The sequence below is a fragment of the Natator depressus genome, chromosome 8, assembly GCF_965152275.1.
Source record: "Natator depressus isolate rNatDep1 chromosome 8, rNatDep2.hap1, whole genome shotgun sequence".
In the NCBI taxonomy this organism is placed as follows: domain Eukaryota; kingdom Metazoa; phylum Chordata; order Testudines; family Cheloniidae; genus Natator; species Natator depressus.
The window spans coordinates 36,604,502-36,632,269 of record NC_134241.1 but is presented as its reverse complement, the minus strand read 5'-3'; the positions used below and the strand labels follow the sequence as shown (position 1 = coordinate 36,632,269).

The 27,768-nt window shown below is 56.1% G+C and overlaps 1 protein-coding gene across 1 annotated transcript; it reads left to right on the top strand.

Annotated features, from left to right (window-relative positions):
• Positions 1-27,768, top strand: APBB3 (amyloid beta precursor protein binding family B member 3). The gene is made up of 12 exons (XM_074960761.1): positions 1-106; positions 12,780-12,970; positions 13,200-13,276; positions 16,724-16,784; positions 17,381-17,527; positions 17,970-18,097; positions 18,650-18,764; positions 19,566-19,653; positions 20,590-20,673; positions 22,958-23,073; positions 23,987-24,172; positions 26,054-27,768. Exons 1-12 carry the CDS (start codon positions 58-60, stop codon positions 26,285-26,287), a joined length of 1,476 nt encoding a protein of 491 aa, XP_074816862.1. The 5' UTR covers positions 1-57; the 3' UTR covers positions 26,288-27,768.

Here is a 27,768-nt window from a genome sequence, read left to right as displayed (position 1 = left end):
CGCCCTGCAGCCGCCGCTCGCCGCGTCCCGTCTCCGGGCGCCCGGCTCGCCGAGGCCATGCTGGGCAAGGACTACATGCTGGCCATCATCCTGGTCAACTGCGACGGTGAGAGCCGGGGGGACCGTGGCCGGGCAGGGCGGGGGCCGGCCTGGCAAGGGGCCATGCCCGGGGAAGGGAGGGGGCCGTGGCCGGGCAGAGAGAGAGCCGTGCCCCCTGCGCTGTGCAGGGGAGGGGCAGAGCCCCAGCCCGTTACCCTGGGCCGGGCGCTGGGGGCGCGAGTCCCTGGCTCGGTGCAGACCTGTTGCTGGTCATCGGGCTGACACCTGCTGGGGTGACGGTCTGCAAAGGGCTCTCTGCGCGGAGCATGGGCCGCCGGCTGCTTCTTGCCGTCCTGCCTTCCCCCCATGCAGGGGCGGCTCTGCCTCCTCCCGGGATCCTTCCCTCAGGCTGGCTGGGTCAGGGCGGGCCATGCGTCGGGCAGCTCTCCATGGTGCTGAACGCGGACATGGGCTTGGCTCTACAACAATCTCTTACTTGTTAGTTGTGAGGGCTGCGCTGAGGACTGGGAAATCCTCGGCCCAGCCTCTCCCCGTGCACCTCAGGCCCGCAGCCCTGCCAGCACCAGGAACAGCAGCCCGGATAATCCCTTCCCCTCATTTTACTCAACTTTCCTGATGCGGAACATGTGTGGAGTAAAAGGCAAATCTGGAAGGGCTGGCTGGCTCCGGGGAGTGGAAAGCCAAACTGCAGCTGTTCGCTGCAAACGGAACAGGTTCCAAATCCCCCCCGAGTGGTGGTGGGGGTGGTGGGGAACTGGCTGGGGGAGGATGGGAGTCGGGTGAAGGTCCTTTATCTCAGTCCATCCCCGGGTACCCCGTGGCCATCCCACCTGCTGGCTGATTGGCTGGCATGAAATGAGCTGAGTGTCTCAGTTCAAGTGTCCACACCACACCTGTTCCCCTTGTTGGGAGTGGAAGCAGAGGGGCCACTGGGCCCCAGACACTGGAGCTGCCTCTTCTTCCTATGGGTGGTCCTGCGGGTGGGGATTGGGAGGCACTTGCTGTGCCACTGCCCATGCTGTCCCTGTGCTGTAGACAAGCAGAGGCCAATGGCCCCTGGCATGGCAACCTGGCACTTTTCTCCACCACCAGACTCCTGGTGAAGTCAGGAATGCCATGTAGCTTTTACCCCCACTTTGTTTCTTTGGGAAGCACACAGAGTCTGAGTGAGGCCAGGCATGAGAGCTCATGCTCCTTGCAGAGGAATCTCTCTGATGACTATGGGCACTTCCACACCCTAGTTTACCTGGATCCCACCCGGGCTACTAGGCTTCCCCGAGCAAATCCAGGGCCCCTGCATATGCACTTGCTCTTTTGAAAAACAAGACCCACTTGTCCTGAGGTCCCTACTCTGGGATTTCCTGCAGCTGGACAGCTTTGGCCATGGGGCCATGCTGTTACCATCTATTATTAGTAACAGCATGCTGAATCAGGAAAGTGCCTCTCTAAAAGGTTAGCATCACTAAGGAATTCCAAATGACCCTAAGTTGCTACCCGCTGGTGGCCATCTGGTGGCCTTAGTGAAATGCGTTTGGTGGGTTTCAATACATTTCCCGGCAAGCAGGTGTCCAAATCACCAAAACCATTGCCCGTCTCAGCGGAGAAGCCAAGGACTGAGCAGGCCCTGTATACCCCACTCCTTTGCACTCTAGAGTCATGGCTGAGGCACGTTGGGCTGAGAAGGGGTGGGGGCAGCACTCAGGTTGTGTCAGAATGCGCCAGAACACCATTCTCAGAGCTAGAACAGTGTTACAGTACTTCTGCCAGTTCCAGGCAGCCTCTCTCACTGGCTGCAGAGTGTCCTCTGAGCGGCAGGTGCCGGGCGCTGTTGGCAGGCGCTTGGAGAGGTGTTAGTGTGGAAAGAGCTGGGGACACTGCAGCCAAGAGCAGGCAGGGGAGTGTGGGGGCCCAGAGCTACTAGGAGCCCAGCGCGGAGCTAGATCTGGGCAATGTGGGGAGCTGGGTAGTGGGATTGCCTGGGCAGCAGAGCTCCCCACAGGGAGCTGGGAACAGGTAGGGGGGAGGTGGGCACAGGATGGGCTCTGCAGGAAGTCATCCCCTGCTCCCCATGGCATCCTCCAGATCTCTCACTGCCCTTATCTTCCTCCCAGCTCCCTCCACTCCCCCTCTGCTCCCTGCTTGGCACTTATTTTTTAGGACTCCAGCACTGGGTGGAGGTGGGGGAAAACTGGCACTGCCATTGCCTGGACTGCACCTGATCTGTGGCTACAGAGACAAGTCTGCCTCCAGGGAATGTCAGGGCATCCCTTGCCAGCCTGACAGCCACACCAAATGTGTGACACTGTATAAGCAAATGCGGTTTGTATTAAAGATAATTTGTTGCTAAAGCAACGACTCCCACGTCACTTCCCAAAGCATCCTGCCCAGCTGCTCCCTTTACCCCGCCAGAGATCAGGAAGATTTCAGCTGCTTCTTCCCAATATGTAGCCATTTAACACCTGAAGGAAAGTTATCTCCATCTCTCCCAGCCTCACATGCATCCTGGGCCCTGAGAACTGAGCAGTGGAGAGGAGAAGCTGGAGCTGGGGGGAGGCTTTGCGGAGCTGTAGCCCATTCTGACCAGATTAATCTCCATGCTGAAAGCCTGCTGTCCTTTGATTAAATTCCCAGAGTTGGCATGGATTTGATAGCAGTTTAGTGTCTTTGGGATCAATGTTATTATCCTGCCATGTAATTCTGGGCTGGGATTTCCGTCGCAGTCATTGGCTGGAGGGTAGAATCAATGACAAGTATGGTGTATGCCCACCAACACTGAAAGACCACAGTCCCCTAATACAGGAAAGGGGGCAGCATCAGGGTATGGTAAATGCACTAGTGCTATTGACGGAGAGCATCTCCCAGGGCCTGATCTTGTAAGATGCTGAGTGCTCCCAACTCTCCCTGAAGTCCCAATGAGAGGTGGGAGCACGCCACGTCCCCAAAATTGGGCCCCAACTGCAGAAGGTGGAGGCCTGTGCAGGGATGAAGATCCACAGTGCAGCTCAGCTGGCTAGGCTGCAGGGTGCTTCCTCTTCACTCAGTCTCAGGAGTTGGTGTGTCCGTGCTTATTCCCAGTGCTGCAAGAGCCTGGTGCTGCATGGGAGGAAGGAGGCTTGGGGCAGTTGGGAGGGGCTGTCTGAGATCAGGCTCCGGGCACAGTCTCTCTATGCATTGAATGAAAGACAGAAAAAGGCTTATCTCTTGCGAAGCCAGTGTCAAGATCCCTGTCATGGGGGCCTCTACTCACAGGGGGCACCTCCTCCTGGGTGCTCTGGGCATTAGCTCTTCCAGTCTGAGGCCCTCTTCTTGCGGTTCCTTGGCCTGCCCTCTCGCTCTCTCGTGCTGCAGCCCTTCTCTTGCTCCTCGGGAGGTGCTGCACCTCATCTTCAGGGCCTAGCCCTTTGGCCAAGTCCTCCCCTTCCAGAGTACTGTCAACATCTTCCACACTGTCCCAGGCAGAGCTTAACCCCACTGCCCACCGTGACTAGTGCAGATGGTTCTGGACAGTCTTCAAGTTCACAGCCTAGACTGTGCCACTAGATCAGGGGAATGCAGGCCCGCTCCCTACACTGGGCCCCAACCCAGGGACCCTATCTCCAGCAGCAGAGGTCTGTACTAGCACAAACCTTCCTGCCTCTCCCCTGGAGTGCTTCCTACCTTGCTTATCCCAGCCTCATGTTCTCCACACTTTGAACCAAACCCCAATCTCCTGGGTTGCTAGACAACACAAACCTTTCCTCTTGGGTGCAAATCCCTTTCTCCCCCTTGTCTCAGGGAGAGTGACTGTACCCTCCTCCCTGCAGGCTCCTTTCTGCTCCCAGCTCCCTGGCTTTCTCGAAACTCCGTCTGTTCCTGCACAGGTGAGCTTCCCTCAGTTGGGGCTTTCCCATCAGCCTAAATGGCCTCCACTTTGCAGCCCCTCTGGCCCACGTTAACCCCTTCTGGGAAAACATGGGGTGCACCCCCCCCCTCCTGGCACTCCTGGCCTCTGGGCACTGGGGTGCAGAATACGGACCCCCAGTCTGTCAGAAGTGAGGCCAGCTCCCTGGGGGTGGGGACCAAGCAGTGTGCACCCTCTGCAAACAACCCAACCAATGAGATCTCTGGGAGAATGTGGCTGAGAGCCCAGGATGAGGAGGAACCTTGATGTGATGCTGTGGCCCAGGAAGCTGGTCTGACCACAGCTGCCTGGGGTCAGGGCAGCAGCTGGCCCTTTAGAGGCGGGCTTCTCTTCTGCATAAAGTGGTGTGGGTTGTGCCATTCCTGCCCGTTGGTGGCTGGCAAAGCCTCCCTGCCAGTGGGCTTGTTTCATAAACTGCTGTTCCCACTTGGGAACCCACCTCCTTGCTGAGATCTGCAGCAGGACACTGTTGTTGCAGTTGTGGCAGCTTTCCCCAGGCTTGCTTGTGTGTGTGTGTGTGTAGGCTGGCGAGTCCCACACTGCTGAACCTTTGGGATGGCCCCACCCCTCAGCAAGGAGAGGGAGGCTCCCCGTCGCCTGGTATTTCAGACAAGCTGAGGGGCAAGGACACAAACTCGCTTGCCCTTCCCTTCTGCAGGGCACCTGGTGGGTCATTGCACCTGACCTCCTGGGAGTAGCTTGTCCAGGCAGCAAGTGCTGCTCCTGCCAGTGGTGATTTGAGTTCTAGGCTAGGAGAGGCATGTGCAATTGAGGGGGGAAAACCCCAGTAGGGTGTGGCTGTGGGGGAATGAAAAGGAAAATCTAGGCTGAGTCTCAGGACCAATTTCCTGACAGTGAAGTGGGGGTGGGGGGGCAGGGAGGGTCTGGGAGTCCCATTGCTTGAGCAGTTAGGATCAGACGGGATGTAACCATGCCTGGGGAATGCACCCTTGGGAGAGCTGCCCTGGCCCCAGTGGGGAACCTGCTCCAGTTCGGAGGATTAGGTTTCAGGTCCATAGGCCTTAATTTCAACTCCAGACCAACAGTTTCTTCCGCGGCTCCTCTTAGTGCTTTCTTGGCAGATCTGGGGCCTGGCCCAATGCCCAGTGACATCAGGGGAGCCATGACTACAAAGGGCCATTAGTGCTTTTGCCTTTCCCTCCAGCCCCCTGACCATTTTGTGGCTCTTCTTGGTTCCCTCCAATTTGCCCCTGTCTTCCTGGCACAGAGGAGCCCGGCCTCAATGCCATATCCCCAGCACAGTGTTGCAAGTGCTGTGTAGAGAGAGGCATGGTGTCCTCTCTGCTTGGATAAGGCACAAACTCTCTCTGGTTCAGACCCCAATGGCCTGTGCCTTCCTCGTATGTTTCACCCCTTTCAGAGCACCACCAGGCCCTCAACCCCTCCTGGGGAGAGATACATGCAGTGTAGCCCTTGAGCTCGTAGCAGATTGTGGGCCATGCTTGGGCACCATCTGGGCACTTCCCTGGCCTCCTGAGCGAAGGGCTTTGGCAGTGACAGAGGCTGGGGGGCTGGCAGTGGATGTGATGGCTCCGGTGGTAGGAAAGAGCTGGGCCGCAGCTGGCTGCTTTGCTGCAGGCTCTATGTTGGGGCATTAATCTTTCTGTGTGGAGGGTGCAGGCTGCTTCTACCAGCAGCTGGCTGAGCCTGTCTGACTGATGGTGGGACCTGATTAAGTAGAGTGTGTCTCACAGCTGCCTGGGCGAGTTGTGCCACCGGGGAGAGCAGAGGCACGAAGTATGCTAGAGCCTGCTGATGGATTATTCACCTTCTGTTCTGCCCATGTTGGGCATCTCAACAGGATAATAACACAGCAGGGGCATGCTGACCTTTGGCTATTTTTAGCTGTATTCCTGGGGACAGATACAGTTACAGATACTGCACCTTTGATTCCTACAGGAAAGAGCCGGGCTGGTTCTGATTCATGTCCATTCTGAGGATGGGCAGGGACTGAGCTATTCCCCTGCTTCTGAAGTGGGGTGGGTATGTGGCATTCAGGGCCTCCGAGATCCTCAATAATTTCCATTTTACTTTTCTTTCTCCTCTTCCTCCCCCCAAAGCATCAGCTGGTGTGGCTCAAGTTAGACCCCCGCACTCCTGCCCCCGCGGAGGCTATGTGTAGCCACACCACCATGACCAGTGAGCTCAACACATCTCAGAAGCAGAAAAGCACTGGGCCTGGTCAGTAATTGGTGGGGGACTGAGAGAAAGGCAGTGGCAGGTGTTACAGGACATGGTGTTAGTGCTCAGCAGGGAGCAGTCTTCCCTCCGAGTTGGAGCAGAACTAGTGCCCCAGGGTGGCTCAAGGGGATGCCATGCAGCTGGGGCACGCAGTCCCTGTAGACTGTCTGCACTGTGTTTTGTGATCTGCAGTGTAACACCCGGAGATGAAAGACCATCTGTGACATTCCCCTCTGGTGTTATCCAGACCAGTGATCTGCTAGATCACTCCAATCCCTGACTCTGGGAGCCAGGCTTACCCTGCTCTGCTGTGAGAACCCCCATTCCTGGGCCATTCACACACAGCCTCTGGCATGTAAGCTGCTCCCAGCTACTTGCAAGCGAATGACACTAGCCAATATCTCCGGTCCCAGACACAACCCTAGGAACCTCCGTCTTGCAGTGTCCAGTTATGCCTGCTGGATGCGTCAACCTTATATGAGTTTATCAGTTTAACAAAGAAATTGATATGTACCAGGCTTGTTATCCCAAGGGGAGCCTCTGACACACTTCAAACCAAACTCACTGCTTCAGGTAGAATAAACAAACAAATTTTTAACTATAAAGATAGATTTTAGGTGATTATAAGTCAAAGCATAAGACGTCAGATTTGGTCAAATGAAATAAGAGCAAAACACGTTCTAAGCTGATCTTAACACTTTTAAAGTCCTTACAAACTTACATGCTTCTCACCACAGGCTGGCTGGTTGCTCTTCAGTCAGGCTCTCCCCTTTGATCTGCGCTTCAATTGCTTGGTGGTGGTGTCTGTAGATGTAGGTGGAAGAGAGAGGAAGAGCATGGCAAACGTCTCACCCTTTTATCATGTCCTTTCCTCCCCCTTGGCTTTGCCCCCCACTCCTCAGAGTCAGGTGAGCATTACTGAGTCTCTCCAAGCAAGGTTGAGCAATTCCCCTGGTGTGGCCTCATGCAGGTGGGTCATTGCATTGTAGCTCCTTTGCTGGACAATGGCTGTTGATGCGTTGTTTGACACCCCACCTGGATGTTACTTTCCTTGCTGTTGCCTCTGGGGAGCTAATATCTGGCTGATTTCCACAACTTACAGCATGTTTTAGTGACCACCATACTACACAATTCTCATAACTTCATATGCATGAATGATACACATATATGGATAGAGAAATGACTTTCAGCAGGTCATAACCTTTCCCCTGATACCTTACAAGGCATGCTTTATATGTAGGATCACGATTATATGAAAATGAGGATTATGGGGGTTACAGCACACTCCCCCAAGGTATAGAATGTCACACCGTCCCCCCTGAGCCCTGACTGCAGCACATTGTGCTCCTGCTGCACTGTGCCAGTCTTGCCTTGGTGGCACTGGGTTTGCAATGCATCTCTCCCTGTGTGTGCCTGAGCTCTCTGGCTGGGCAGTACTGGGGATTGATGCTCCAGGGCTAGCATTGCCCCTTGCACTGTAAATGGAGGCTTTGGAGACTGCCTTTGGCTCAGATCCTGTGTGCCTGAGATGGCCATTGGCAGAGGAGATGCTGAAACTTCTGTGCTGGGGAAAGTGCCAGCTCCAGCGAATGAATTAGCTTTGGCTCCATCCAATTAGTGGTGCATTTGCTGAGTATGTCTCTGGGGACAACCAGCTCCAGCCCTTCACCTGTGCAGCCCCTGCCTTGGGGCCCCCAGTGAGTGGCAATGTCATTAGATCAGTGCTATTAGCTCTCAGGCTGGGGTTTGAGCCTACAGCTCCCAGCTGCAGGTGGCTTTGGCAGCCTGGGTTCCTTTGCTTTGGGAGGATCCTCAGGACTGCTGGGCTGAGCTGAATCTCTGGTCCCTCCTTGGAGGAGGAGCTCAGACTGTCTGGGAAGCCCCTCCAGCGCTGTGTGATCCAACTCCATTGAAGAGACTATTGGTGTAAATAATCTGGATTGGTTAATGCAGTGTTAGGGGTAGAGATTGCAACCTGCAAAAACTTCCAGGAATCAGTCACTTGGCTACAGAGAATGAGGTATTACAGATGTCAACTTAACTCCACCTGTATGTGCCAGGGCATCGTGCTGAATTTCCTGGCTTTTGAGTGTCTCCAGCCACAGCCTTTCTGCTGTCTTGATGCCACTGTAATAGCCACACATGCTCATTGCAGGAGAGAGTGTGGGCCAGTGGATAGAGCAGGGGAGGTTGCAAGTCAGGACTCCTGGGTTCTATGGTTTATTTGCTCTGTGATCTTGAGCATCTTGCTGTCTCCCCATCTGTAAAATGGGACAGATGCTCACCCCGTTCCCAGGAGAGTTGTAGGGTGGCCCAGAGTCATAAAAGTGCTTTGAGAGCCTCATGGTCAGGCATGTTGTTACAGTCCCTAGTCCCATCACTGCACTGAACAAAACAACCCCCAGCATTGTACAGAGGTTCGGATGGGCCCGTGCTTCCGTGTCTGTAGGATCCCGCCTGCCTGTGAATCAATGCACGGATTCAGTGACAGAGCTATGGAATCCTCATTCATTCAGATAACTGCACTAATCCCTGCAGCGGGCATGTGTATTTCTGGCAGGCTGTGCTTGCTGTGTCCTTACTGAGCTAGGCTAGCGAGTGTCCTGTGCACATGGAGCTCCACTTGGTAACGGAGGTTCCAGCTGAGAACCAGGAGCCAGAGTCCATGTGCAAGGATGCTCCCTGCTGGTTTTTTCACCTGTTAGAATTTCCTTTGTCTTCCCTTCCTGCTTGATGACTTCGTTTACAGCTTACATGCATATTAAGCAGAGCGCACATTCCTTTGTTTAGGACAGCTGTTTGCCAGCTTCCATTTGCACAGGGCTGTGTGGTTTGGAATGTGTGTTAATCACACCATATAGGGGAATCGTATAACTTCTCATGTAATGTTGCCACACATATTTTACCAGCAAATGAGGAGTTTTCAAAGGATACCTTACCAGGCATACGTTGTACAAAGATTATTCCAATAGTGGGTAGGCTGGGAATATGGGGGTGTATTCCCTCACAACTGGCTTGTTGGGGTTGAAGCCATGAAGTGTGCGTTCCTCTCCTGCTTGGATGCCTGTGGAGTGGCAAGGTGGCTTTTTCTCTAGGCTCAGAAAGGAGGATGAGCTGTCTGAGCCCCAAAGGGATTTGGAGAAGTATCTGAAAATGGAGATGTAGAATGGTCTGGCCCTTTGCTATAGCTGGCCCCAGGGGATGGCTCAGGGCAAGTCTACACTACAAACTTGAACCAGTGCAGCTGTGCCGCTGTAGTACTTCTGGTGAAGACTCTTAAGCTGACAGGATAACTCACACCCCTGAGAGATGTAGTTGTACCGAAGTAAGTGTGTAGTGTAGACCCAGCTTGGAGGTGTGACACCAGGCTTTAAATACTGAGCGTGTGTCTACACAGCAGAAAACCCTGCAGCAGCCAGTCTCAGAGCCCAGGGGAACTGACTGGGGCACGCACTGCAGGACTAAAAATAGCAGCATGGCTGTTTGGGGAATGGGGTTGGGCTGGAGCCCAGCCTCTGAGACCCTCCCACTCGCTGGGTTTCAGAGCCTGGGGTCTAGCCCAAACCCAAATGTCTACACTGCTATTTTAGCTCTGCAGCGTGAGCACCCTAAGCCCAAACCAATTTTCCGGGGCTCTGACACTCACAGACATGGGGCTTTTTTTTGCTGTGCAGACATAGCCCCAGGCTCCCTGCCACTCCCAGAGGGGTCAGTCCAGCCCTTTCTCCTTCTCGGGATAAGAAGTCCAGCACTTCCTTTGGACGAGTGCTCAGAACCCAGGGTTCTGTGTGCTGCAGATCTAAAGGTACTTCTCAAAAGAATGAGAAATTGCTGTTATGTGCCGTTAGGTGCTACCTGCGCCCTCCACCCCAGAGCTGGCTGCATTTCAGTGGGGCTGCGTGGATAGTGTGTGCAAAGTGCTTTGAGATGTAAGTTGCTGGGAGAATGCAGATGAAGACGAGCAGCTGTTACAGTGACAGTTGGATGGAGCTCCAGAGGGAAGAGCTCCAAGCACAGTTAGCATTTCAGAATGTGATCCTGGAAGTCCTCTGTGTTCAGAGCCACTAGGGACTTCAGAGGGAGTTCAGTGCGTGGGGCGCTTCAGCACTGGGCCCTCCCATCCCAGGTTTCCGGGCCATTGATGCAGTCCTTGAGCTCACCCCTTTGTGACGCGAACTTTTCCATCTAAGTATGAACCAATGGACTTCATACGAGGAGGTTCAGGAGTGACCCTCTTTCCTCATGCTCTTCCCACTCTCTGGGAGTGGGGCAGCTCCACCACAACCAGGGGGCTTCCCCCATCACAGCTGGATCAGGACTCAGCCCTGGCTGAAATTCACCAGGAGTCTAGACTGTAGAAAGAGGAAGTGAACTGGATTGATGCCATGGAGTTAGGAAACAAAATTACCTCGACCCTCCCTGTACACTCAGCTGTGTGTGTGTGTGTGTGTTGGATACACAGATGATGCACCCACAAGACATGCACATGAAAGCTTGTCTCTCTCACCCAGAAACTGGTCCAATAAAAGCTATTACCTCACCCTCCTTGTCTCTCTAATACCTTGGGACTGACACGGTTATACCAACACTGCATAAGACATGCACATAGCAGTTAATGTGACACCACATCTATACAAAGCAAACAAGATGCAGCACCCCTGAACTACCTCATGCCCTTGTCCCCTGTTTCTCTTTCCACGCTGTTTTGTCAGCTTATGCCCCTACGGAGCCTGTCAGCTTTTCAGACCAGGGACGGTGTCCTTTTAATTTGTTCACCTGGTGCCTTAATAATGCGCAGCTGTTTGTATTCTAGAGGCAGCGCCCTTCCCTCTGAGTTCCTACTGAACTGCTGCCTCAGAATGGCTCTAGGGGTGCTGGAGGTGCTGCATTCCAGCGTGGTGTCCTGCCTCAACACAGGGGCTGGACTTGATGACCTCTCCAGGTCCTTTCCAGCCCTGCATTTCTGTGATCAAGGACAGATCCTGATTGCTTGAGTCATAGGGATCCTGCAGCAGGAACACCTTACCTGGTCTGGCTCCAGGCTAACTGCTGCTGCCTCAGTTCCCAGGGCCGATCACTTGGCCGCATTCAGTGCTGCGGGAGAGATGCTGGCCTGTGGGACTCACGGCCTTGTCCAGAGTCTCTTTCCACGCACAGTTCTAGTCTTCAAATGTAAAACTCGGGCAGACATTAAACCCAACAGCAGTTCCTCTGCCCACCCAGGGCCTTTCCCCCTTTGCCTCTCTCAACCTCACCAGCTCCAGGGGCTACTGCAGGAGCCCCTCTCCCCACTCCAGCTGAGCTATCCCCCATTTCTTATAGAACACACCTGACCCCTTCCAGCTGGGGCTGATAAAGTGAACAGGGCTGGCTGGCCCCAGGCCTCCTGGCCCTTAAAGAGCTGGAGTGTTTGCCTCAGTGTCCTGGCCAAATTCCAGTGTGAATAACTGCATTCTGGCAAGGTTCCCAGCTGAATGCGCTGTAATATCTTTCCGATCCTAAACTATCATGTAGGATTGCTGGTAAACAAGTGTTGTGTCCCACCCCAGAGGTGGCTGCATTTCGGCCCTGGGCAAAGGGACAGTGCAGTATCTGTGTCAAGGTTCCTCCCCCACTCTGAACTCTAGGGTACAGATGTGGGGACCTGCATGAAAAACCTCCTAAGCTTATCGTTACCAGCTTAGGTCAAAACTTCCCCAAGGTACAAAATATTCCACCCTTTTGTCCTTGGATTGGCCGCTACCACCACCAAACAAATACTGGTTACTGGGAAAGAGCTGTTTGGACACGTCTTTCCCCCCCAAAATACTTCCCAAAACCTTGCACCCCACTTCCTGGACAAGGTTTGGTAAAAAGCCTCACCAATTTGCCTAGGTGACTACAGACCCAGACCCTTGGATCTTAAGAACAATGAACAATCCTCCCAACACTTGCACCCCCCCCTTTCCAGGGAAATGTTGGATAAAAAGCCTCACCAATTTGCATAGGTGACCACAGACCCAAACCCTTGGATCTGAGAACAATGAAAAAGCATTCAGTTTTCTTACAAAAAGACTTTTAATAGAAATAGAAGTAAATAGAAATAAAAAAAAAATCCCCCCTGTAAAGTCAGGATGGTAGATACCTTACAGGGTAATTAGATTCAAAACATAGAGAACCCCTCTAGGCAAAAACCTTAAGTTACAAAAAAGATACACAGGCAGAAATAGTTATTCTATTCAGCACAATTCTTTTCTCAGCCATTTAAAGAAATCATAATCTAACAAGTACCTAGCTAGATTACTTACTAAAAGTTCTAAGGCTTCATTCCTGGTCTATCCCCAGCAAAGACAGAATATAGACAGACCCACATACCCTTTGTTTCTCTCCCTCCTCCCAGCTTTTGAAAGTATCTTGTCTCCTCATTGGTCATTTTGGTCAGGTGCCAGCGAGGTTACCTTTAGCTTCTTAACCCTTTACAGGTGAGAGGAGATTTCCTCTGGCCAGGAGGGATTTTAAAGGGGTTTACCCTTCCCTTTATATTTATGACAATCTGTAAAGTGCATTGGGATCCTTTAGGATTAAAGTTGCTCCACCAACCCTGACCCCAGCTGCCTGATGCTTTCTGTGTTCCTAGATAACCTGTGGAGTGACCAGAATCTGGAGACAGAGCCCGACCTTCCCCCAGGATGGAGGAAAATTCATGACTCCTCAGGGACCTACTACTGGCATGTGCCCACGGGCACCACGCAGTGGCAACGGCCATCATGCACTTCTAGCCTGGGAGGGAGCCTGGCGACTAGCAGAGAAGCTGTGTTGCAGGAAACGGTACAGAATGCCAGGAGAACGTCGGCTTTAGTCTTGTACTGCCAGTTCTGTGTGGGAGGAATGAGATTAGATCAGTCACCTCTGGTCACCCTGGGAGGGGAAATGGCCAGGGCTAAGCAGGGCTGTGTAAACAGGGGGCCTTGCACCCACCAGGAACACTCATCTGCACACAAGCTCCATGTGCTCTCTGGTGGCCTTCTCACGAGTCTCTTCTCCTGTCTCTGCTCAGGATCTGCCGGCAGCTGCAGTAAAGCTTGTGTCTGAGGAGAGACCTGTCCCCAGTCTGGTGGCATCATTGCCCAGAAGGTAGGGCTCGCCGCACAGGTTACCTTGCCAAAGCATGCCTGGTTAGGACAAACCCCATGGGAGAGAAGTCACTGGCACCTTGTCGTGTTCACCTCCCTGGGTTAATCCCTACCTCTAGGCAGTGGTGAGCTGGAGCCGGTTCGCACCGGTTTGCTAGAAATGGTTGTTAAATTTAGAAGCCCTTTTAGAACCGGTTGTTCCACGAGGGAAAACTGGTTTTGAAAGGGCTTCTAAATTTAACTGGCCAAAAGTGGCGCCTTAGGCACCGACTCCATGAGTGCAGCCCTGGAGCACCCAAGAGGAAAATTTGGTGGGTGCAGAGCCCCCACCGGCAGCTCCCCGCCCCACCCCCGGCCCCAGCTCACCTCTGCTCTGCCTCCACCTCCTCCCCTGAACGCGCTGCCCCACCCTGCTTCTCTGCCCCCCCAGGCTTCCCGCGAATCAGCTGTTCGCGTGGGACACTGGGGCAGGCTGAGAAGCAGGTGGTGGCTTCCCACTCAGGCCCAGGGAGGCGGAGGTGAGCTGGGGCGGGGGCGCGAGGAGGGCTGCCCGTACCACAGCAGGTAACCCGGGGGTGGGAGGGTGCACAGGGGAACCGCTCCCTGCCCCAGCTCATCTCCGCCTCCCTCGGCCTGAGCGGGAAGCCGCCGCCTGCTTCTCAGCCCTCCCAGGCTTCCCGCCGAACAGCTGATTTGCGGGAAGCCGGGGGAGGGGGCGGAGAAGCAGAGCGGGGCGGCACATTCAGGGGAGGAGGCAGAGTGGAGTTGAGGTGAGCTGGGGCTGGGCGTGGGTTGGGGAGCTGCCAAATTTTCCCCGTGGGTGCTCCAGCCCCGAAGCACCCAGGGAGTCGGCGCCTAAGGTACCATTTTTGATGTGATCAGTGGGAGAGCGGCCGCTCCCCCTGCTCCCCCCCCAATTACGCTCCCCCGCCCCTAGAAGCCAGAGGGACCTGCCGGATGCTTCCTGGGAGCTGCCCCAGGTAAGCACCTCCGGGACTCCCCACCTCGCCCCCCGGCAGGTGCCTCTGGCTCTTAGGGGTGGGCACCCACTACGGTGGCCCATGAGACCCTCCTACCCGCTTCTGGGGGCAGTCAGGGGACAGGGGAGGGGGGTGGATGGGGCAAGGGTCCTGGGGGGGGGCGTCAAGGAACTCAGGGGGGTTGGATGGGGCAGGAGTCCTGGGGGGCAGGGGTGGGCAACGACCAGGAGGGAATCCATTGTTAAGATTTTGCCAGTTCATCACTGCCTCTAGGGTTTGACTCAGCCCAGCTTTCATCCCAAGTGCTGGGTCCCCCTCCTTCCCTGAGGAGACAAATCCACAGCCTAGGGTGCCTCACGATCAGGAAGCCATTTCCTGACAATCAAACTATATTTTCCTCTTAATTTCATCCCATTCCTCTTAGTTCCACGCTTAATCCTCATGGAGTCCCTGGGCGATGCTCTGGAACTACTCCCTATGAAGCCAGTCAGGACTCTAGTGAAGTCTCCTCTCTGTGAGCAGACTGTCTCCAGGGCAAGAAGCTCACATGGCTTCCACCTTCCTGGGTCTGACCTTGGAGCATTCAGCATCCTCTGCCCCTCCGTGCACTTCCCACAGCGAGTCCGCCCAGGCGGGGTCCTGGGGAAGCCAGAGCGTCCTGCACCCCAACTTCGCAGTCAGACATGACTCTTAGGCAGCCAGTAAAACAGAGGTTTATTAGATGACAGGAACACAGTCTAAAACAGAGCTTGTCGGTACAGAGAGCAGGACCCCTCAGCCGGGTCCATTTTGGGGGACAGTGAGCCAGACAATCATGTCTGCACTTCACTCCACGTCCCCAGCCAGCCTGAAACTCTCTCCAGCCCCTCCTCCTCTGGGCTTTGTCCCTTTCCTGGGCCAGGAGGTCACCTGATTCCTTTGTTCTCCAACCCTTTAGCTCTCACCTTGCAGGGGGGAAGGGCCCAGGCCATCAGTTGCCGGGAGACAGAGTAACGGCCATTTATGTACACTGGCCCTTTGCTCTGCAACAATTACACCCCCTTATCCCACCACCTAGAGACTTAAGAAATGCATAGGGAAACTGAGGCTCCCCTACAGGATTCAGAGGAAACATTAAGAACAGTCCCACTTCATCACACCCTCCTTCTCCATGGGCTACCCGGCGTCAGGTGTCTGTCCCCACATAGTCACTGCTCAGCACCTGGCATGCAGGGAACCCCTTCTCCTCAGCCACTCTCTCCAGCCCTGTCAGCGCTTATGGGTCTCCTCTCTAAACTTCCCAGTTTGTCCCTGGCTTTCTGGCCATGTGGCATCCAGGGATGAATTAAACCATCCTGCCCCCCTGCCCCAGCTCTGAAGAGCAGGACTTGCCCTCTCTGCTCTGGGAGGCAATGCCTTTGCATGGGCAGCCCCCAAATCCACTGGCTTAACTTGCAGCCATGTGCCAGTAAATCTGCACATGGAGAAACTCTCTTACTGCCAACATCTGTCTAGGCAGCTAAGTAAGGGGAATCAAACCTCATACTTCAGGGCCCTGGCCAACGGGTCAGGAGGGAACCCCCCTCCTCACCTGAGCAGCATTGCACATTGGGCCAGGTGCCTTGTGGGGTGTCTCTTGTTTATGACTTCCTCAGAAGAGTCAAGTACCAGCCACTGCAAGCGGCAGGATGCTGTGCTAGGTGGGCTGGCATGGCCTGATTTGTTATGGCAAATGCCACGTCCCTGGTTGGCATGCTGGAGAATGCTGGGATTATACTCCCTTTTATCATGTGCCCTTCACAATAGTAAATGGGGGCATATCACACTGTTTGGGTCAGGAGCAGCCAACATCTTCCCAAGCCAGACAGTGTCTCAGGAGAGAGAGAACTTGCCCTGATCCCAGAGGTGGGGCTGGGCACAAAGCTTGGGGGAGGGGAAGAGGAGAGGGTTCACCCTGATCCCAAGGGCAGTGGGGCCAAGAGCTTGTGTTGTCGCTGCATCAGATCATGAAGTGGGGCCCATGTCACGGCAGATGGAGGTGGATTCCAGATCCTGGGGTCAGGGTTCTGTGGGCACATGCTCACACCCCTTCTGGGAGAGCCCTGTTTGTTGGTGCTGCCCGGGGAGCAAAGGGCTGGTTCTCTTCACTGTGGGATCACAGGGACTGATGGGGAAGTGGGAAGGAGGGGCCCTGTGACTAGAGGGCCCTGGCCCCAACTCATGGCTGTTTGGTGGGCCTGTGTGGAAGCAGCTGGTAGGCCTGGGTCCAGTTCCTAGTGGGGGGTCTCTATCAAGAAACCCCACCCCAGTGAGCACCCACCAGGCCAGGCCAGGGCAAGTGAGCAATGTCTCTTGGCCCAGGCAGGGTCAGACACGATGCCCTCGCTGCTCTGGGGAGAGGCAGAGGCCCTTAGCCGGCTGGGCTCCTGCTGCTGCTCCCCGCCATGCCCTGCTCATTGCCATGGCTAATGCCGTGCCTTCCTTTGCAGGACCTCCATACCGTGGCATGGGGAGGAGTTCCCTCCCGGCGGCACAGAGCCTGGCTCCAAGGTACCGTCACTGAGGGACCATTTGGTGAAGGCTCTGGAAGGGAGTTAGGGTATGGGAGGGGGCTCAGGGCTGGGACAGGGGCTTGGGGTGATCTAGTGGAGAGGTTTGGACCCTGGGGGCTGTTGGTGCAGCTGGGCTGAGGCACATTTCAATACTCAGCATGCTCTCATGGCTCCCTTGCTGGCTGTGACTGAGCCCTAGGAACAGACAGAGAGTGGGTGGGGCTCTGAATTCTCACCTGTGTGCACTGCTGGCTTCATAGCATCTTAGGACTGGAAAGGGACTTCGAGAGGTCATCTAGTCCAGTCCCCTGCACTCAGTGGAACCTCCATGGGCACAGGATGGTGCTAGTAGCTGGGTAGCTGGGGCCCTGGGCCCAGTTGATTGATGGTCAGAGTCCTGGGAGGCTGGCATGGCACAGCTTGGCGGTGCCCCCAGCGGGTTGCCCTGGCAGAAGCTGTTCATACTGTGTTGATTAGCCCTCTCCCCAGACTGGGTCACTATATTGGCTGTGGCTCTGTCAGGCTCAATGAGGAGGAGCTGGTGGAGGGTCTGGGCTGTTGCTAAGTGTGACCCCCATGGGTCTCCCCCTTCAGTGCTTCGTTGTGCGCTCCCTGGGCTGGGTGGAGATCCCGGAGGAGGACCTGGCCCCAGGCAAGAGCAGCATCGCGGTGAATAACTGCATCCAGCAGCTCTCGCAGAGCAAGTGTGGGGGTCGGGACCCTGCGAGCAGCTGGGGTGAGGTGAGTCCATTTCCTGGCATGGGCCAGAGACTACTGGGTGCCACAGGAGGAGCGCGGATCTGCTCACAAGTGTCAGGACACTGACCCCAGAGTCCTGGCTTCCATCAAGCCTGGCTAGTGACTCTCCACGGGGATCTCCTGCCGTCTCAGTGGCAGCCGCGACTCTGCCTCAGGATCACTGGCCAGAGGGTGAGAATCACTTCCCATGTGCCCCCAGCCAGCCCGTCCATCCTGATCTCAGATGCAGGCATGCAGCCTGGGGCACTGCCCTCCCCAAACACTGCATGCTGGGGGAGCCCTCAAAGCTCCTGGCGGGGGAGAGGGTGTCCCATCTCCACCTGCCTCTGGCCACCCCTCTGGCATGGGTGGGAGGGGGAGCTGGACAGCCTGGGGAGGGAAAGGGGAGAGCTGTGCTCTGAGCGCCCCTGCTCTCTCCTTTCAGGGCCAGAACATGGTGATGATTCTGAAGAAGGACACAATGAGCTTGCTGGACCCTCTGGATCATAGCCTGATTCACTGCCAGCCCATCATCAACATCCGTGTCTGGGGGGTGGGCTGCAACAATGGCAGGTGAGTGGCTGAGGCGGTGGGGGGCTGCCAGAGCTTGCTCTGGGGGAGCCCTCACCACCCTGGTACAGAAGGCACCCTCCCTGGCATGTGGGCAGGACTGCCCTGGGTCCTGTAATTCAGCCTCCAGGGGCATTCCAAACTGCTCTGTGATCCCTTAGGGTCTGGTGCCAGGATGTGGTGTCACCCCAGCAATGGGGCAGTGCTGCGCATAGCACAACACAGGGCACTGCAGCCCAGGGCTGGCATGGCTCCCTTGCACTGTACCTGCTGGGACACAGGGCATTGCCTGGTACTGCTGCTGGTTCTCTGCAGTGGGCCTTTCCTCCCCTCCCAGCGGGGTCCCCAGGGAAGGTGTTGGTGAGGGGTGCATTGAGGTGCATGTCCCGGCTTGCTGCTGCCACACAGGAATCAGTGCATTAACTGCTGACTCCTTTCCTCTCTCCACACGCTGCCACGCCGGCTGCAGGGACAGGTAATGTAACTCGGCTTCCCTGGGCGGGGCCGGCTCCCCACCCCCAACCTCCTGCTCACCCACCTCTCCTCTCCTTGCAGGGATTTTGCTTTTGTGGCCAGTGACAAGGACACGTGCATGCTGAAATGCCACGTCTTCCACTGCAACGTGCCTGCCAAAGCCATCGCCAAGGCCCTGCATGAGATGTGCTCCAAGGTATGCTCCTGGGGACAAGCTGCCCAGCATGCCTGGGCCTGTCCCAGCCTGGCCCCCTCAGCTGAGCTGTCAGCAGGGAGTCCTGACCTCACATGCCCTTCACTCCTTTAGATCAGGCTTCTCCTGGGCTAGGAGCCAGGTTCCCCTTCTGCAGGCAGGTGTCTCAGAACCGGACATGCCCCAAGCCTCGGGCTGTTGGGAGGCCTCCCAGAGCAGCATTCATGCTTGGGAACAGCATGAGGCAGGACCAACAGGAGTCGTTCCCTGATCCAATGGGGACCGTCCAGCCTGGCCCTGGGGAGCGGAGACCATGGCCAGGGCATTGATGAGCACTGTGGGTGAAGCGCAAGGCTGGGAGTCAGTAAGGTCTGAGTGCCAATCCCTGCTCTGCAACAGACTTGCTTTGTAGCCTCAGACAGATCATTGCTCCCCTGTGTGCCTCAGTTTCCCCACCTGATGAAACAGCTCTCCCTCCCTGAGCTATACAAGTGCTAATGAGAGTAATAGCTAGCTCCTATACAGTGTGTTTCAAAGGGATGATGCGGAAACCAAGTCACAGAGACTTGCCGAAGGTCACCAGCAGATCTAGGACTAGCATACAGGTCTCCTGAGTCCCAGGCTAGGGCTCTAGCCAAAGCCATCAGGCCATAGACAGCCACACTCATTTTCCCTGGTACTATCCTGCTACCCAGCAGGGTCGTTCCTGCCTGACCTCCCAGGGCCTGAGTCCCACCAGCTGGGATCTGAGAGCAGAGGCCTGTGGAAAGTCTCTGTGTGATGGTGTTTCTCTGTGCTGTGCAGATTATGGCTGAGCGGGCAGTGGTCAGCAACAGCCTCACTCGATCCGTCACGCTGCAGCCCATCTCGCCAGACAACTTACCGCTGCAAGGTACTCCAGGGAATTCCCTTCATCCCTCCACCGTGTGCACATGCCTCCCACGCCACCTGGGGGCACAAGTGCCAGACAAGACCCCATCACCTGCACTCTGCCCACTGATCATCTCCCCCATGCCTACTGTCAGCATTGCCATCCCCTGCACACTCTGCACAGCCCCCATTTTGAAACCTCCGCTAAAGAATTTGCCCACAAATGGTCCTTCCTTTCCCCTAACGCAAGCATCTGCATGAGTGACAGGGTCAAGATTTGATACTTCCTGGCCCACCAGGGATAGAAACCATCACCTTGTCCCATGGGACAGCTGGGAACTCCCTGCCCACGGGTACAGTGTGCTCCTTTCTAGCCCTGAAAGGGGCTGAGATATCAGCTCTCAAACTGATGCCCCCCCACCAATTTATAGATAGGACTGTATGCCAGAGGATGGGGCTCACTCTCTCTCTCCCACCAAGGCCTGCCCCATTGTACCCATGGCAGCCTGTTGTCATAAGCAGGGTGGTGGTGGGAGATCTAGCAATACAACCTGTCTTTGACAGAAAGGCTTGAGGTGTGCCCTGGGCTGTGCTCGGAGCCTGTGGGGCTGGGCTCAAGGCAGGGGAGCTCCTAGAGCATCTTCAAGAGAAGGAAACAACCCCACATGCACAGAACCAATCCCAGGGTGGTGGAGGGCTGTACCCCAGGAGAATGGCTCATCTCCTGCTCTCGCTGTCCTGTAAGCTCCGAAGCCAAGCGACTGGTGCTAGGTGGGGAAATCCATGTCACCCATGCCTGAGACACAAACAGGCATCCTGTAGCTAGGCAGCCCTCAGGTCAGCGTTTGCCTGGGGGTAATACAATGAAGCCCCCACCCCTCGGCAAAGAGGTGGGCTTTGTTCAAGGTGGTGAGGAGCTGGAGGAGAACTTGCTCTGGCTTGCTCTTGTCTCTGGCAGTTGATATTCTGGACGCTGTGAGGCAGTCTATCCAGAAGTATGAAGCCCTGTATATCGGCAGCTTACCAGTGCCCAAAGCCATGGGTGAGTAGCCCTGGGGGAAGCTCTTGCTGCAGTCCCTATGCTGTTACATCATATGGGCTGCTGCATACTGAAGGAGGGCAGGGGGAATGCTGCACCCACTGAATGCTGTGGGTGGCCGAACAGCCACTGGCCTCAATGGGAGCAGAGTTAAGCCAGCACTGAGAGCTCCTGAAAAGCCCAGCCAGGCTGTAGAACTAGCCTTTGGGCCTGCTCCTGTGCCCAGCCCCTGGGAGTCTAGTGCCGTTGAGGCAGCGCATGTCACCTTCCTGCCATCGTGTGTCTGCCCTGCCCTGGAGGGGGCCATCTCTGTGGGCAGAGGACCGGTCCCTGTCCATGGCTCAGTCAGCACTGCTGGGCTGGCTGCCAAGGTGGCTGGTGGGTGCCAACTGGGAGTGATGGGGGTGCTTGGCCATGCTCTTCCCGTCTCTCAAGGCTTTGCTAAGAAAAGGGATTTCCCAGTGTCCTTAGGATGCAGGGTCTTCCCCTCACCCCAAAAGCAATCCTGCCTCATCCCAGCCAGCCAACCCCAGCACTGCAGGAGGCTCTGCAGCTCTGAGGAGTGTGTGTGTGTGGGGGTGGGGGGTGCCCTGGTCTGGGAACCCAGCCTGGGAAGAGCTGCCATCCCAACCTAGAAAATTGTGGCTCAGGGCAAGTCCTTGCTCAGGTACGGGGCTTAGCTGTGTCCCCCTGCAGCAGGAAGGCATCATTACATTGTCCCATGGGCATCGCTGAGGGGCGTATAGTCCTCCCTGGGGGGTGCCAGGCCGGAGCATGAGTGTCCATGCTGCGCTGCAGAGCCAGCTTTGGTGGTGTATGGCACACTGCGGGGTGGTGGGAGCAGGTGTCTGTGCTGGGCTGCAGGCCTGGGCGGGGGCACTGAGGCCTGGCTGTGCTGTGGGCCGGCCTCGGGGTTGCCAAATTTTTAATTGCCCAAAACGCGAACACCCTTGCCCTGCCCCTGCCCTGCCGCTTCCCAAAGGCCCCACTCCCACTCACTCCACCCCCCCACCCTCCCCCGTCGCTCACTCTCCCCCACCCTCACTCACTTTCACCAGGCTGGGGCAGGGGTGTGGGGTGTGGGAGGGGGGTGAGGGCTCCAGCGGGGGGTATGGGCTCTGGGGTGGGGCCAGAAATGAGAGGTTCAGGGTGCAGGAGGGGGCTCCAGGCTGGGGCTGAGGGGTTCAGAGTACAGGAGGGGGCTCAGAGCTGGGGGTGCGGGAGGGGGTGTGGGGTGGGGCCTCTTGGAGGGAGTTTGGGTGTGGGAAGGGGCTCAAGGCTGGGGCAGGGGTTGGGGTGTGGAGTACGGGCTCCGGGAGGGAGTTAGGGTGAAGGAGGGGCTTCTGACCTGGAGCAGGAGGCTGGGGTGTGGGAAGGGGTTTGGGGTGCTGGCTCCAGCTGGGTGGCACTTACCTCAGGCGGCTCCCAGAAGTGGCCGGCATGTCCCTCCTCTGGCTCTTAGGCGGAGAGGCCAGGGGGCTCTATGTGCTGCCTCAGTGGCTGCCTTTGTGCTTCAAAGCTGGACATGGCAGCTGCTTCTGGGAGCTGTGCGGAGCCAGGGCAGGCAGGGAGCCTGCCTTAGCCCCACTGTGCCACTGACCAGATTTTTAACAGCTCGGTCAGCAGTGCTGACCAGAGCCGCCAAGGTCCCTTTTTGACAAGGCGTTCTGGTCAAAAAACCCTGGAGCATTGGGGTGGGGCGGGGAGCACTGAGGCCTGGCTGTGCTGTGGGCCGGCCGGGGGGGTGGGGTGGGGGAACAGTGAGGCTTGGCTGTGCTGTGGGCTGGCCTGAGGGGTGGCACCAAGGAATCCGTGTTGTGAAGCACTCAGGGCTGGTCTGGGGCACTGCTGCTGCCTGTATGCCCTGTTGTGTTGCTTCCTGCCCCTGGTCCCCTGGGAATCTCCCCATTCAGTGTCTCCACTGGCTTCTGCACCAGTGACGCGCCCTGTCACCATGGAACTTGCAACCTCTGCAGGATTTGCCGGCATCTCCTGCCAGTCTCTAGCATGTGCTGCCTATGTCTCACCCCAGCTGAAGGAGCTGCTTGTGCACCCCTCCCTTCACCCCTCTGGCTGGATGAAACTGCCTGTAGCCCCCTATCTCTCCCCACCCCGCTGGACACTGGCAGTGTAGAGCACTCCCACCCTTGCATTTCCCTCTGGGCAGCACAGCCCTGCTGAGTCCTGTAGGTTGATGGCTTCAGAGGAGCCTGATGGGTGAGTGGTAACTGGCTTTGTTGTGCCAGGAGCAGAGGGTGTGGTCCATCCCCTCTGCTTATCTCCCCAGGGATGGACATACTGAACGAAGCCATTGAGACCCTGATGAGCAGCCAAGGCCATGAGCAGTGGACCCCCTCCCTTATCAGCGTGTCAGACTCGGTGATGACGGTGCACCAGGCAGAGGTAACACTCCACATGCTTGGCCTTCTGGGGGCTCTGCCACAGGGCACACCACCCCTCTCCTGCTGCTGAGGGGTGCCCACCGAGTGGTTGCCTCTGGAATACAGGGGGCTCACTCGCTGAAGCCCCCATGCATCCAGTGGAACGGGCTCTAGGGTGGGTTTGGGGGTTTCTCACTGCAGCCCCCACTGCCCTGGAGCCCACCCGGGTACACACCTCTGGCAAATGCAACCAGAGAACAGGTCCTACTGACTCTGTTGCCAATGTCCTCTCACCAGCCCTCGGGCTGTGGTTCCAAGCCACTCACTCACTTGTTAATGCTGCTAGGCAATGCCAGCAGTGCTCAGGGCTCTGAGCTGGCTGAAAGGAGTTCAGCACCGCCAGCTCATGGGCTGCTCTGAGGTTTGTCTGGTGCTCCACATAGCTGCCATCAATTGTCCTGAAGGGACAGTGAGCACAGGCTTTGGGCAGAGAGAGAAGCTCAGCCAGCGGCAGACACAGTGAGGGCCTGGGAGGAGTATTTCCAACTCGAGCAGTGAATAGGCCAGCTGGGCTGCACTCCTGCAGGAGTTTGCAAGGATGCGTAGGGTGTAGGCACCAGGAGGAAGAGGAATAACGTAGGAGGCTCTGAGAGAAAATAAGGTGAAATGAAACCAAGGGAACGTAGGGTGGTGGTTGGAGAAGGCTCATTATCCATCAGGCCATGGAGTCGCTTCCCCATGTACAGGGTGGAAGCTCCATTGCTTGAGCCCTGGGGACAAAGCCCTAGGTCCAGGGGATGGCCTAGCTGGGACATGCTGGGTCTTTTCTGCTGTGGTTCTTTAGATCCCTCTCAAGGACATTGGGGTAACCCTGAGGCAGGGTCATTTCCTCTCTGCTTGAGTCTAGTGACTGCTCTCGTGTGTGTTCCTTTGAGGCTGCTGAGGAAGACGCCCACATCTTTGAGTGCCAGGTCCGCTACGTGACCTTCATCGGGGTTGGGAAGGACGCTCACACGTTTGCTCTCATCGTAGACATGGGGCAGCAGCATTTCCAGTGCACGGCCTTCTGGTGTGAGCCGGACGCCGGCACCATCTCAGAGGCTGTGCAGGCTGCATGCATGGTGAGTGTGCTCCACCCCACCCCCAGGGGAACTCCCTGTGGTGAAAGGTGCTGGACTGAGAGCCCTAGAGCCTGACACCTTCCATCTAGCCCCAGAGAGGGACTGCGTGGGCTGCTTTCCCTCAGCCCTGCCCTGCACGGGGGGGGGGGGGGGGGTCCATGATCCAGTCAGTCCTTGCTCTCTACTGAGACCTATAGAATGGGACAGCTCTGAACCCACCCACTGTGGGCCGGCATTGCAGGCTCTTTTTCCCACCCTGGCCTTTGGGATGTTTCACCTCTGAGCCATCCCCATGAGGGGCTCTGTCTTGCCTTGGCAGCGGGGGTGGGTTCTGGTCTAACAAGCCCCCTGAGCCACCTCGGTCCCTAGAGGTGTGGGCATCACTGATAAGTCTTAACAAGTACGTGGTGCTTTCAAAGAACTGCACAGCATGTGAGTCCTGCCGGTACATGTCTGCAGCAGGGTCCAGGCAGGGCGGGAGACGCGCTGCTGTCTTCCCTCACCTGGGGCAACATGTCCTCTGGAGCCAAACCCTGTCAGAGCCCTCGCCTCTCACCTTGGTGTTTGGAGGGGGTCGACTTGCTCAGCTGCCCCCTCAGGCCTTGAGGCCAGGGAGGCACCTGGATGCTTTGGGGCCAAACAACATGCCCAGCCTCCTCCCAGCCAGGCTTTGGCCACCCAAGGGAGCACCCACAGTCCCTGTAGAAAACAGTGTTTAGAGGTCAGGGGTGGAGCATAGTCGGGGGGGGGGTTAGTGTGGGGACAGATGGAGGTGGGGCAGGGGCTGAGGGGTTAGTGTGGGGGTAGATGGAGGTGGGGCAGGGTCTGGAGGGATATAGTGTGGGGATAGATGGAGGAGGGGCAGGATCTGAGGGGTTAGTGTGGGGGTAGATGGAGGTGGGGCAGGATCTGAGGGGTTAGTGTGGGGGTAGATGGAGGTGGGGCAGGGTCTGGAGGGAGTTAGTGTGGGAGTAGATGGAGGTGGGGCAGGGTCTGGAGGAGTTAGTGTGAGGGTAGATGGGGGAGGGGTTTTCATTTTTCACATCTGACACAGATGTCTGAAAAAGAAATCTGTTAGCATTGGAAAAAGTATAGAGAAGGGCAACAAAAATGATGAGGGGTATGGAACAGCTTCCATATGAGAAGAGATTGAAAAGAGTGGGCCTGTTCTACTTGGATAAGAGGTGCTTAATGGGAGCTATGACAGAGGTCTATAGAATCATGAATGGTGTGGAGACAGTGACTAGGAAACTGTGTCCACTCTACATCAGTGGCCTGGCGAGTACAAGGAAAGGGGCTGCTCCCAGGGAAAACCCTTCTAAGCTGAGGAGCTCTGGACACCTAGAGAGAAGGTGCAATCAGCATCTCACAAACTAGGAGATTGACTAGAGACAGGTCGGATTTGGGTGACTCAGAGCTGGGGGAGCAGGGTGGGAGAGGACTCTGTGGGGAGTGGGGTCTAGTGGTCAGAGTAGGGGGAATTGAAGATGCCCTTTTGTTGGTATCGTCCGACTGGAGAGCTTGCTGAGAACTATGATGCACACATGAAATGCAGAGCCAATTTGTACACATGGGAAGGGAGCGGTTCTAGTGGATAGAGGAAGGGGCAGAGACAGGGTTCCTGGGTTCCATTTCCAGCTCTAGGAGGGAGTGGAGTCTAGCGATTAGATGAAGGGGCAGACTGAGTCAGGACTCCTGGGTTCTATCTTTAGCTCTGCCAGCTGCCTTTGAAAAACTACCTAATTGCTCTGTGACTCACTTTACCCACTGTGCAGGGATGACAACGACCCTTCTCTGCTTGCTGGGCTCTTGTTGAGGCAGAGTGCACTTTGTGGACTAGTCTCTGCGACACTCTGACCCGCTGCTCCCATTCTCTCACAGGTTCAGTACCAGAAGTGTCTGGTAGCCTCCACCTCACGGCTAAGGCCGAAGGGCAGCTCACGCTCGGTGCTTAAGATGAAGAGGACGGCATCTGTGGACTCCCCAGGGTGCCCGTTCTCTTCCACGGGCCACTCCCTGCAGAAAAACGGCAGCAGCACCAGCTCTCGGAAGCGGGGGGTTTTCTCGTTCTTGGAAGCGTTCCGGCAGAAGCATTCCATGCTGCACACCCCGTAGGGCGCAGCTGTTCAGGGTGGGGGGGCAAGGCACTGGGCTCCTTGGCTGGCTTGTGTAAATAGAGTAACCAGATCTGTTGGCGCTCCCTGCAGCTAAGGCCCAACAGACCCAAAGAGCGAGTCCATTCCCCACAGGGAGAGCCCCAGCTGGCCACAGAGGCAAGGCCAGAACCCGATAGTTCTTTGCTTTCTAGATTATCCCCTGGGGAGGGAGGTGGGTGCAGGGGGCTCTGGGAAGTAGCGATGACACAGCACGTGTATGGTTCCAAGCAGGGAATGTTTCTTAATATCCGGAATAGCCAGCAGCCAAAAGCTACCAATTCTGCCCTCGCCGCCTGACAGGGGTCCGGGGTGGGCAGATGCTCCAGTCAGGGCACAGCTCCTTGGGATTCACTTTGGAATGGGAGCTCAACTTGATTGTAGCTGAAGGCTGTGGGCGCTGCTGCCACCACAGCAAGAAGGGTTGGTGTATCACCAGGACTCACAAAGCCAACAGAGGGGATTCACCTCCTCAGCCCTGGCTCTTCCCAATGAACCCCTTTGATTTTCTGACAGCAATATAGAGGGCAGGCATGGGCCATGGTCCTGTGTCTACTGGCTGCAGATACGAGGAAAAGCCTTTTCCAGGCAACTGACTAACCATCCCCCCCGCCACGCCCTGAAAGAATGATCTGCTCCCTTCCCACTTCATTCAATAGCTCTTAACATGGTGCTGGGAATGGTAGGAGGCCTGTGGAAAGGGAGGGCTCTATTTCGCCCTCCTGCTATGAATTGTTTAATTCTAAATGAATTCTTGCCTCCTTTGCTCTTAAAAATATCAGTGGCAGCAGCCCCAGTGCTCAGACACAATCCTACCAAAACAAACCAGGGAGCACTGCTTAGTGATCACACACAAACCCACAGCAACAAACTGGTGCGCACAGCTCCAATAACTAACAGTGTATGTAGCACCAGTGCTCATCTCGGAACACCAGCACAGGGGAGCAGCCCTTCAGTAACAAGCCAATGCCCATGGGCTGGTACCGATACCATGGTGCCCAAGGCCTGGCACTGATACACCTGTGCTCCTGTGAAGGACAACTCTAATTTTAAAGGTAGTGTTTAAAGGTAGTGTTGGGCTTCTAGTGGGTTGTTATGAGTTTAGAGCTGGTGTGAATTCCTACTCCTCTGGGGGGAGCCAGTGTGTGAATTCCCACCAAGCCTAGTGAGTACTTGGCTCAGCCGTGTCCCGAGTAGGCCAGCTGGGGGCTGCAATTGTTAGGTATAGTATGGGCCAGCTGTCCTTCCAGCTGCAAGCCAGTCACACATTACCTGCTGGTTCCTTAAAGGGTTTGTGCTCTTGCCCAGTTTGGAAATGACCTTAATCTGTCTTCACTCCCATATTTCTTTACACTTGCCTGTCAATTCCCTGGGGGACACCCCCATACGATAGACTGAAGTCTACCTCAGTAACACTTTCTATCTGATCATTTGTGCGAATAA

Bases quoted from the DNA above. Each gene is read 5' to 3' on its own strand.
- APBB3 (XM_074960761.1), top strand. From the start codon at position 58: ATGCTGGGCAAGGACTACATGCTGGCCATCATCCTGGTCAACTGCGAC. The intron at 16,785-17,380 runs GTACCGTCACTG...CTCCCCCTTCAG, and splicing joins GCACAGAGCCTGGCTCCAAG to TGCTTCGTTGTGCGCTCCCT. The intron at 20,674-22,957 runs GTGAGTAGCCCT...TTATCTCCCCAG, and splicing joins ACCAGTGCCCAAAGCCATGG to GGATGGACATACTGAACGAA.